The following is a 12,003-nucleotide window of genomic DNA, read 5'->3' as shown; positions in this document are numbered from 1 at the left end:
ATAATTGGAAATAGCGACATGTTTTCTGGCACACACCAACACCAGCTTGTCAGTTACAGCATCAAGTCATTTCTATAGGGATTGCGGGCATATATTTAAATCAGTTTGGCTAGCATTGCAATGGATCAGCTAGTGAATGAGGCTGTGTCCATGCTTGGCTATTATATGTTGGCTGGGTTGCAGCACAGATGGTGGCACGGTTGTCCTGTATTCTGAGCATGGTTCGGCAAATCCCTACAAGCACGATTTTGAATCAAGTCTCTTAAAAGCCCTTCGAACAGAGGTACTTCTCAGGGACAGGAAGGTCCATTTAGTAAATTGAATGTCCACCATCTGCTGCTGATTTTGACCTGTCTACAGGATTTTATCTACACCCACGATGACTGGTTAAGAAGAAGGGGAAATAAAAACAACATGGAGAAAATGTGACTGTGTCACACTCTTCATGGTCTTGTGACTTTGAAGGCGCTTCACCTGAACAGTCAACCATTCCTTTTCTCTACCCAAATACTGATGGATCTGCTGTCAATTGCCAGCGTTTTCTGTTTTTATTTTAGATTTCCAGTTATTTTTGTTTAAGGTGATGTTTACTTAGCTATTAGTTTGACCAGAATTGGATTATGTGAAACACAGCATTAGGCAACCATTTTGTGGTCTGCACCCTAACAGCCTGATATGGTGAAAGGAATACTAAGTGTTAGAAACAAAAACGGGATATGCAGATAATGCATAGCAACTCGGTCAGAGTCTGTAATGAGAAAAGACAAGTCAACATCTCAGGTATAGTTCTTCATCAATGCTAGGCTTAGCTGTAACACAGTCAATTGGAATGGTCCAAATAGGAAACTACTACCTTGAACTTCTACCAACAGGACAGTAGAGCTCATGCTGAACACTATGACCTATTCAGTGTGTGGTGGGGGAGAGACATGAACTCTGCTCTGTATAGTGAGTGTGTTCACAAGATAAGTATATAACGGAGAAAAGAATTAGGAGAATATGCTAATATGGGGAGATGGAAGGAGGTTCGTGTGGAGCATAAACACTAGCTTGGACCAGTTGGGCTGAATGGCCTGGTTCCGTGTTGGAAATTCTAAGTAATTCCTCAGCCTCACAAACCTGTGTAAAAAAAAGTTTCTCCTGCCCTATGTGCTAAATCTAACATTTCATCTATGTCCACCATCTTCTAGAGCTCTCGTCCACTGGAGAGGGTCAGTTTTGGTTTCCTCTGCCTCAGATTTAGGACTGAGATGAGGAGGAATTCCTTTACTCAGAGGTTCGTGAATCTTTGGAATTCTCTACCCCAAAGGGCTGTGGATGCTCAGTCGTTGAGTATATTCAAGACTGAGATTAATAGATTTTTGGGAATAAGGGAATCAAGAGATTATGGGGACATGTCGGAAAAGTGGAGTTGAGGTCGAAGATCAGCCATGATCTTATTGAATGGCGGAGCAGGCTAGAGAGGCCTTATGGCCTACTCCTGCTCCCATTTCTTATGTTCTTATAACTTTAAATATTTCAGACCAAAGCTTCAAACCCAAATTTTTCAAACAAGATAGCAGCATTGCACAATGTGCAGTCTCACACATGGTTAGCTCATATATACACAGTAGAATCTCACTAAGTCAACCACCTGAGGGACTGTCAAAAATGGTCAACTCAGTAAGATGCACGAGCTAGTGGTTACAACCTGCTCACGGGCCAGGATCAGTCGCAGCATGTCAGGAGAATGAGCTGCACCATGGCTACAACCTAACTAAAGCTACTTCTGATTCCGGCAATATCGGGGGCATCTAATTCAAGTGCAATTATCCTCGACTTTCACTTGTTAAATCTAACCTTCCTGGCAAACCACAGCTGATCCCAGAGGAAAAGAAATGGACTTTGCAGAAATTGTAAAGGTTTCTACGGAGGTTCAATTTTAAACCTAATTTCTGAACTTCTGTAGAAATGCTTCCTATTTCTGATGACTATATTTTTCATCCTCCACTTGCATGCGCAATCGGCTGTTGCTGCGTGTGATTGTGCAACAGCTGTTTCTACATTCCTACCAAGGTTCATCTTTACTTGGCAGGTGGTCAATAATGCTGGTTTGGACCCAAAATAAGTGGCTGATTTCCTGAGCAGCGGGTGGTTGGTTATGTCAATGGGGCACAATTTATACAAATAATATGTATTTTAAATTGGGACTTAGCAAGGTTATACTGGACATATTGTATGAAAACGCAAACCTTAGTGGCATTGACACGTGTCGGGGATTTTTAAAAAAAAAAACGGCTCTGAAAACATGCTCAGACAGCACGCTATCACCCACTGGGGATATCCATGCTGAACATAACGATGTGGTTTTCAAATTTGAAAATGTTATCTTTGAATGAAGCTAAAATCAATTATACAACAACACATGTATTGACACCATTAACTGCGTCATTTTACATACTTTCATTTTGTCACATGGCAATTGCGTTGCAAGACCATGGGTTAGAGCAATCCTTTGCTCATCACTTACCAAACGTTATGTAATTGGAAAGGAGGTCTAGTCCTGAATCATGTCTCCGGATGCTGTCGATTCCACAGGTCCCCGATGGTCCCTGCTCCCCTGCATGAGTGGTACAATTTGCCCCCAAGTCAGCACATGATACAGTGTTACCTCTCGCCTCAGACATCTGGCTCTTGACCTCAGACATTTTGCTCCTGACTTCAGCCATTTGGGCCTTCAACCTCTTCAGAACCCCAGAATCGGGAGGCGATCGACGCACAGTCTGTTGTCTTCGCTGGTCACGATCTTTACGGCATTGAGCTAATATTATATAAAAGGAGGGAAGATTTTTTAGAAACAATGAACAAGTCCATTAAAAAATACTACCTTACTCAAAAACCTTTCAGGGTATGAAACGACACTCAGCAGCTGACAATTTTCCCATCCTCAACCTCGGGTGCTGAGACCATTTGCAGTGCTCCTACTGTCACACTGAATAAATTCAACTCACTCAGCACAAATCAGAGATTTAACCTGGGACCTTCCTGGTCAGTATGGCTCAGGACCTCACTACCATAAAAGTACTTTGAAGCGAGAAAGGACATTAGAAGATACTCAATTTGAATACTCACACGGATGACCCTCAGCTCACAACCCCACATTGCTGGTTTAGAGATGGTCAGGAACCTAGGTACTAACAGCAGACTTTCTTGGTGTTCAGTGCAAAAAAGAACAATATACTTGCATTTATATACTGCCTTTCACGACCTCAGGACATCCCAAAATTAAGTACTTTTGAAATGTAGTCATTGTTGTAATGTAGGAAATGTGGCAGCCACAAACAGCAATGAGATAAATGACCAGATAATCTGTTTTAGTGATGTTGTTTGAGGGATAAATATTGGCCAGGACACCGGGGATATCTTCCGTGCTCTTCTTCGAAATAGTGCCATGGGATCTTTTACATCCACCTGAGAGGGCAGACAGGGCCTTAGTTTAACATCTCAACCACAAGTCGGCACCTCCGACAGTGCAGCATTCCCCCAGTACTGCAATGGAGTGTCAGCCTAGATTTTGTGATCAAGCATCTTGAGTGAGGCTTGAACCCACAACCTTCTAACTCAGAGGCGAGAGTGCTACCCACTGAGCCACAGCTGACACCTACATATACACACAGGGTTCAGGAAGAAAAACACAGGCTTGTATTCTCTCTACCTACTCCCCAAACAGCTGCCATGTGCCATTGATGAAGGGATGGCCAAGGATATGCTCCCAGGCATGAGGGAACATTGCACCATTCAGGTATGAGCACCGAACATACTATGCTCAAATTAGGGAGGGGTTGGTGCAGAAGAGATAGAGGAAGAACAACAAGAATTACAAGTGCTATTCTGCATCCTACTATTCCATAATGCAGTCTGCTATACAATCTCCCCCAACACAAAGACAACTTAAATATTAAGGCCATGAAAGAAGAACAGGATCTTACTAATCAATGACAGAGTTGCAGAAAACTTATACTGCACTAATGATGCGTTTGCGACATTACAACAGTGGCTACACTTCTAAAGTGCTTCATTGGCTGTAAAGCACTGTGGGACATCCTGAGGCCATGAAAGGTACTCTATAAATGCAAACCTTTCTTTCTAATGAGGTAAAACAAAACTCTGAGCAGTTAATTGTTGCCCAAAAATCATAAGCATAAAAATAACTGGGGAGCTGCAACTGTCAGCAAGGAGACAGTGCTTACATTTTATCAAAATTATAATTGACACTAGTATTATTGATTCAAAGGGCCTTATTCATTCCTGGTTACTACAACTCCTACCAAGTTGAACATCCCAACTCAGTCCTAAATACTGTTGTTTCTGTGGACAAACCCAAATGTGGAAATTAAAATAGTTGATTTTATTTTCCAGGGGTTTGAGGGGGGTGGGGTGGGGGAGGAAGAACATAAGAAATAGGAGCAGGAGTAGGCCATAAGGCCTCTCGAGCCTGCTCCGCCATTCAATAAGATCATGGCTGATCTTCGATCTCAACTCCACTTTCCCACCCAATCCCCATATCCCTCGATTCCCTTTGAGTCCAAAAATCTATCGATCTCAGCCTTGAATATACTCAACGACTGAGAATCTGTGGGTAGAGAATTCCAAAGATTCACAACCCTGTGTGAAGAAATTCCTCCTCATCTCAGTCCTAAATGGCCGACCTCTTATCCTGAGACCATGCCCCCTAGTTCTAGACTCTCCAGCCAGTGGAAACAGCCTCTCAGCATCTACCCTGTCAAGCCCTCAGAATTTTATATGTTTCAATGAGATTACCTCTCATTAATCTTAAATTCAGAGTATAGGCCCATTCTATTCAATCTCTTCTCACAGGACAACCCTCTCATCCCAGGAATCAATGTAGTGAACCTTTGTTGCACTGCCTCTAAGGCAAGTTTTACCTTCCTTAGGTAAGGAGTCCAAAACTGTACACAGTACTCCAGTGCTTTGGTGTGGTCTCACCAAAGCCCTGTACAATTGCAGCAAGACTTACTTACTCTTGTACTCCAACCCCCTTGCAATAAAGGCCAACATACCATTTACCTTCCTAATTGCTTGCTGTACCCGCATGTTAACTTTCTGTGCTTCGTGTACAATGACACCCAAATCTCTCCCAACACCAACATTTAATAGTTTCTCACCATTTAAAAAATATTCTGTTTTTCTATTCTTCCTACCAAAGTGAATAACCTCACATTTCCCCACATTATACTCCATCTGCCATCTTCTTGCCCACTCACTTAACCTGTCTATATCCCTTTGCAGACTCATCGTGTCCTCCGCACAGCTTACTTTCCCACCTAGCTTTGTATCATCAGCAAACTTGGATACATTAGTCTCGGCCCCTTCATCTAATTCATTAATATAGATTGTAAATAGCTGAGGTACCCCACTAGTTAGAGCCTGCCAAACTGAAAATGGCCTGTTTATTCCTACTCTGTTTTCTGTCCATTAACCAATGTTCTGTCCATGCTAATATATTACCCCCAACCCCATGAGCCCGTATCTTGTGTAACAACCTCTTGTGTGGCGCCTTATCGAATGCCTTTGAAAATCCAAATATACTACATCCACTGGTTCCCCTTCATCTACCCTGCTAGTTACATCCTCAGAAAACTTGAATAGATTTGTCAAATATGATTTCCCTTTCATAAAACCATGCTGACTCTGCTTAATCATATTATGATTTTCTAAGTGACCCGTTACTACGTCCTTAATAATGGATTCCAGCATTTTCCCAATTACTGATGTCAGGCTATAAAAACAGATTTTAAGAGTTCTGAATACAAGTTATAGGAATCTGAAATGATCGTCTGGGCTCCAGGTGACGCCGAACTCTGGAGTGACATAGAATGTACAGCACAGAAACAGGCCATTCAGCTGACTGGTCCATGCTGGTGTTTAAGTTCCACATGAGCCTCCTCCCAGCACTCCATCTAACCCTATCAGTATAACCTTCTTTTCTCACTCATGTGTTTATCTAGCTTTCCCTTAAATGCATCAATGCTGTTCGCCTCAACTACTCCTTGTGGTAGCAAGCTCCACATTCTAAACAGTCTCTGGGTAAAGAAGTTCCTCCTGAATTCCTAATTGGATTTATTGGTGACCATCTTATATTTATGGCCTCTAGTTTTAGAGCTGTAACCGGGATGTTTTTTTAGATGTTGCACAGAGCATGTTGCATTATAAGTTACAGGCTGAGCACAATACCTGCAGAGTGGAGGAGGGAAGCTGGTGGGCGTGGCTGAAGGCCCCACAGGTTTTCCATGCTAGTCCTGTCCTTCAGGTCCAACAGCTGTATGAGAATTACTGGATCAATATCGAGCAGGCTGCTGCTGGCTGCGGATGTCAGACTGCCCATTCCTCGCCTCGAAGACCTGTTGCGGTTGCTCATCCCTCCTGTGGAGAATGGAAATAAACAACTATAAACATGATAAAAATACGTAAGAGGCAAAAAAAAAGAGAATTTACTGAAAAAAATCTGGTCTTCTGAAAGAAAATGACATGACTGTATTTCTCAGTGCTTTTAACTTCCAACAAATAGGATAAACTCAAGCTGTCAAAATGATTCCAAGTAACATGACCAGCTATCCACAACACTGCAAGAACTCTTGTTACATTCATGATGTTTCACTATATCATAACTAATAACCACTTGCATGGATAGACTGATAATGTAGCCCCACTGACAGGGGTATGCGGGTTGTTGGGACAAAAATGAAGATTAAAACCTGTATGGGCATTCCAACAATTATCTCTTTTCCTCCCTGCACTCCCTTTCCCACCTCTGTGCAGTTTCATTTAAGGGGTCATTTATCTTCCAGTGCCCACTTCCTCCAAAAGGGTCTACACCCAAAACCGTAACCTGTCTTTGCTCCCACCAGAAGCTGATGAACTTGCCTTGTATTTCCACCATTTTCCGCTTTTATTTCAGGATTTCCGACATTTGCAGTTCCTTTCTTTTTTATTTCAAGGTTAAGGATGCAGTTGTGCCATTGATGGGCAGCTACATTAACTAAACTCCACCAATTCAAATCAACAGCAGAGCTGCCCAACCTCTTTCTCTGCCACCTTTTTTGTCTGCAGAGAAGCCTGGTTGTAGACCACGTCACAGAAATGCTGCAAGCTTTCTCACTTATTCCTCCCTCTCCTTTTTAGACAGCTCAAATTAAGCTTCATTCCATAATAGCATGCTCACAGGCCTCTTCCAACAGGACTTCGTGACCAACTGCTAGGTGGTGTACGAGGGTCCCACTTCAGTGCTGATTTTTCCCCACGTCAGTGGAGGAAGTCTCAACACTGCTTAATTCAGAGATAAGGAGCCCACTTGGGAGGGATTGTACATACAAACACAGAAAATTATGGCATAGAAAATTTGTACACCAATATGACAGTCCAACAAGCAGTGCAATAGCCTAACATGATGAGGGCTGCGGTACTATTTATCTTTTTAAAAAAAAAACTTATTCAAACACAATTCTCCAATTCCATTTAACAGTTAAAGATCATTTCCATTGGTCGGTGAATTGGTAACAGAGGGAAAAAAATTAGAAGTATGAAGGAGGAAAGTCAGAATAATTTTTTCCCCATACAAAGGGTTATTGGAATATGGAATGCATTACAAGTGGCTGTTGAAGTTAATTCAATCATATTTAAGAGGGAGTTAGGTAAACACTTGAAGAAACATATTAAAGGGTACAGGGAAAAAGCACTAGAGTAGAAGCTCTAATCATTTTTCAGGGACAGAGAACAGTGTACTTGAAAGATGCAGAGGACACTCAGCATTCAAAGGATTAAAAAGGGCAATGACCACATACATCTAAAACAAAAATACACAGAATATAGGCTGAATGCAATGTTGGTGTATTTCAAACTTAGTCCCATCGCATCTGTTGTACTTTCACACAATTAGAAGGCAAAGATTTTTTTTAAAACCGTCTCCCAATTTACTCCCATTCTACATCACTTGTCCTCACAAAGTGTCTGCCAGCTAGGGAATCACAATCGTCTAATCATTAATTTCCTGATCATTAATTGGCTCTGTATGACCAGGAGTTATGCTTTAGCACGCCAAGTTCCCTAATATTAACCCCTTCTGTTCACTGCAATACTAAACTGCCGCGTGGTGACTCATCTTACATATTAGCTAAGAGGGGCAAGGAGCAACATTCAGCCAACTAAGACATAAGACAGAGCTATTAGCATCTTCGACTTGAAACTGCAACTTTCTTGATTGCCCATGCTCAACGCGTGGAGCTACTGAGCTGCCAATAATATAGGGCCTTTACTAGGTCGTTACATTTCTTCCCTCAATGCTCCTTCTTTCCTCAACCTTCTCTTTTGTAAAGGAAAAAAAAATTCCCCATATATTGAGGGTGAACAGACAACCTGCACCCCGATGGCAGGAAGCCACGCTGCAGCTTAGGGAGCTCATAGACTGACACCTCCTATGCCAAGTGGTTGCTGGTTGTATAAATCTGTTCACAAGAGCATCAACAGGAGCCACTTGGTGATATTGTTGTCCCAATTCAAAAATCACCAAATGGCAAGTTCCATTTACATGGCACGTCAAGAACTTGTAAGAATATCAAAAGGTCAAAATGACAAATATGGGCACAAAAAATATATGGAGTTCATAGAAAGAACATTTCCTCCATAATCATTAAATCCTGTCTCTTTTGGCTTCGCCGGCCCTTCACAATTCAATGGCTGAAAAGGTGAGGAAGAAACCGAGCCAGAGTGTTGAAGCCCACCAAATGGAATCTCCCACAAAGGAGAGTTAATTTAAAAACAAACTGGGGGAGGCATCGGTCCTTCACTGGACACCTCACCCGAGCATAGTTGATCAGGAATCAATCATGCAGAGAATCAAAAGTGGGGACCTGCATCCCTATCAGCAAACTAAGGAGATGGCAGACTTGTTAAATGAGTACTTTGTATCCATCTTCACGAGAGAAGAGGATAAGATACAAGGGAAACTAAAAATAAGGAACTTATGGGATTTAATACAAGTTTAAAAATGGTGATGGAGAAAATAATGGGACTTAAGACAAACAAATCTCCAGGACCTGATGGTTTCCGCCCCAGGGTATTAAAAATAAATAGGTAAGGAAATTGCAGATGATTAGTCATAAATTTCCAAAGCTCTCTTGATTTGGGAATTGTGCCATTGGATTAAAAAATTGCAAATATTACCCCATTAATTAAGAAGGGAAGGAAGAGAAATCAGGTAACTATAGACCTATCAGTCTAACGTCTGTTGTAGGGAAGTTATTGGAATCGATCAGGGGCAGAGTGACTGAGCACTTGGACAATTGGACAAGTATAAGTTTATCAGAGAGAGTCAGCATAGATTTGTAAAGGGTAGGTCATATCAGACTAATCTAGATTAATATTTTTTCTTTTTTGTCACTAACATGGTGGATAAGGGAGTGTCTACGGATGTTATCGATATGGACTTCCAGAAGGCATTTGATAAGGTTCCGGATAAGAGATTATTAGCAAAACAAAACTGCACAGAATTGGAGGCAACCTTGGTTGGGAGGTAGGAGACAGAGTAGGGATAAAGAGAACATACTTTGATTGGCAGGATGTGACAAGTGGTGCTCCTCAGGGATCTGTTCTGGGACCTCTGCTTTTCACCATATATAAAAGTGACTTGGAGAGATTTGTATATCCAAGTTTGTAGAAGACACTACGTTAAGAGGCACAGTAAGTTGTGCAGATGGACCAAGAAGCTACAAAGGGACACAGACAGATTAAGTGAGTAGGCTAAACTGTGGCAGATGGAGCGCAATGTGGTGAAGTGTGAGGTCATACACTTTGGATCCAAGGAAGACAAATCGGAATATTTTATTAATGGTGAGAAACTAGTAACTGTGGTGGAGCAAAAAGATTTGGGTGTCCATGTACACAAATCACAAAGCTAGTGCACAGGGAGAAAAAGTAATCAAAAAGGCTAATGGATTGTTGGCCTTTATTTTAAGGGTGCTAGAATGCAAAGGGGAGGAGGTTATGCTTCAGTTATACAAAGCCTTGGTCAGACCCCATCTGGAGTACTGCGTTCAGTTCTGGGCACTGCACTTCAGGAAGGATATATTGGCCTTGGAGGGGGTACAGTGCAGATTCACCAGAATGATACCAGGACTTAGGAGTTAAATTATAAGGACAGGGTGCATAAACTTAGCTTGTATTCCCTTGAATTTAGAAGATTGAGGGGTCATCTAATCAAGGTACTTAAAATAACAAAACAATCTGAAAGGGTAGATACAGAGAAACTATTTCCTCTGGTGGGAGAATCCAGAATAAGGGGGCGCAGTCTTAAAATTAGGCCATTCGAGTGAAATCGGGCAGCACTTTTTCCACACAGTGGAAATCTGGAACTCTGCCCCAAAAGGTTGTGGATGTGGGTCAATTGAAATTTTCCAAGACTGAGATTGATAGATTTTTTTTTAGGTAAGGGTATCAAGGGATATGGAGCAAAGGCAGATAAAAAGGAATTGAGGTACAGATCAGCCATGATCTGATTGATTGGTAGAACAGCCTCGAAGGGCTGAATGTCCTAATCCTGTTCCTATGCTGGAAAACCTTGCTGTACCTGCATAATGGATACCCTTGAATACCCTTGAATATATAGCCATCTAATATTTGCCCAAGATTAAACAAATGCACCACTAGTATTCATTTTTTAAAAAAAAAGTACATGTTACTATTAAAAAGAAATTTATGTGAATATAATTTGTTGATGGTTTTTGACTTTGTTATTGGGTTTACATACAGGAAAGAAGACAGTGGTCCAATACATTGCACCAAGGGAATGGGGCAAAGTCTATCCTCTAGGATAGGGAAAAAACTGGTAGTTGCATCACCCCAGGCAACACTACAGCATCCAGGGAGAGATCACAAAGCAGGTCACTTGCCTGACCTCTACACGTGAAGTTGGACAGAGCTGGAGAGAGAAGGCGAGGGGTTTTCATGTTAATATTAGAATCTCTCATTCAAATTGATCTTACTGTAGAGAAAAAATTCTGGAAATCTAAAAGAACAGAAAACACTGGAAATGCACAGGTCAGTCAGTATCTGAGAGAAGAAAGGATTTGGTTCTGATGAAGGGTCTCACCTCAAAATATAAACCTATCTTTCTCTTTCAGATGCTGATGATCCTGCACATATATCTGCAGGATCATGTTTTAGCATTTACAGTAGATGGACAAGTATTTTTTAAAAATTCTTTCTTTCCAATTTAGCCTCCTGCCTCAGTGATTAAAAGCTGCATAAAGGGTATTTTGAGTGTCCAAGGAATGTTATTTTTGATAACAGGTTACCCATTTTATCCACTGTTGATGGGAGAGAGCTGAAGATGAAATCCCTACCTGATTTTTGGAAACCAGACACACGGAGTGCTCCCAGCGTTCCCATTTTCAAAAGGAACCCAGTGTCTGATGAAAGGAAGTCACTCATGAAGTTTGGTTAAGGATTAATGAGGCATTGTTATTGGTGAGAAATTACTATTCACTGATGGATGGATGTAAAGCACCACAATGTAAATCTCTCCTCCTTCGTTGCTCCCACCCGCCAAATATCTAATTGCAGGTGTGTGAATAAATTAAGAATGTAAATTTTACTTCACCAGAATGATACCGGGGCTAAAAGGGTTAAATTATGAGGACAGGTTGCATACGCTAGGCTTGTATTCACTGGAGTACAGAAGATTAAGGGATGATCTAATTGAGGTGTTTAAGATGATTAAAGGAGTTGATAGGGTAGATAGAGAGAAACTATTTCCTCCGGAACAAGGGCGCATAGCTTTAAAATAAGCGCTAGGCCGTTCAGGAGTGATGTCAGGAAGCACTTCTCCTTCAATTGAAAATTTCAAAACTGAGTTCAGTGGATTTTTGTTAGGCAGGGGTATTAAGGGTTACGGAACCAAGGCGGGTAGATGGAGTTAAGATACAGATCAGCCATGATCTAATTGAATAG

The 12,003-nt window shown here is 41.5% G+C and overlaps 1 protein-coding gene across 4 annotated transcripts in view; it reads right to left on the bottom strand.

The window, feature by feature from the left end:
* Positions 1-12,003, bottom strand: part of trim37 (tripartite motif containing 37) — a 59,522-nt gene that overhangs the window by 12,633 nt on the left and 34,886 nt on the right. For 3 of the 4 annotated variants that reach the window (XM_068008465.1, XM_068008463.1, XM_068008466.1), the window contains exons 19-21: positions 11,397-11,462; positions 6,235-6,423; positions 2,510-2,800 (exon numbers count right to left, since the gene is read on the bottom strand). In XM_068008465.1, the coding sequence (XP_067864566.1) occupies positions 2,510-2,800; positions 6,235-6,423; positions 11,397-11,462 (546 nt within the window). The remainder of the gene's footprint in view (positions 1-2,509; positions 2,801-6,234; positions 6,424-11,396; positions 11,463-12,003) is intronic. The other variant, XM_068008467.1, reaches the window with a different exon arrangement.

This window comes from Heptranchias perlo, chromosome 28 (genome assembly GCF_035084215.1).
Source record: "Heptranchias perlo isolate sHepPer1 chromosome 28, sHepPer1.hap1, whole genome shotgun sequence".
In the NCBI taxonomy this organism is placed as follows: Eukaryota; Metazoa; Chordata; class Chondrichthyes; order Hexanchiformes; family Hexanchidae; genus Heptranchias; species Heptranchias perlo.
This window is presented reverse-complemented; position numbering and strand designations above follow the sequence as displayed.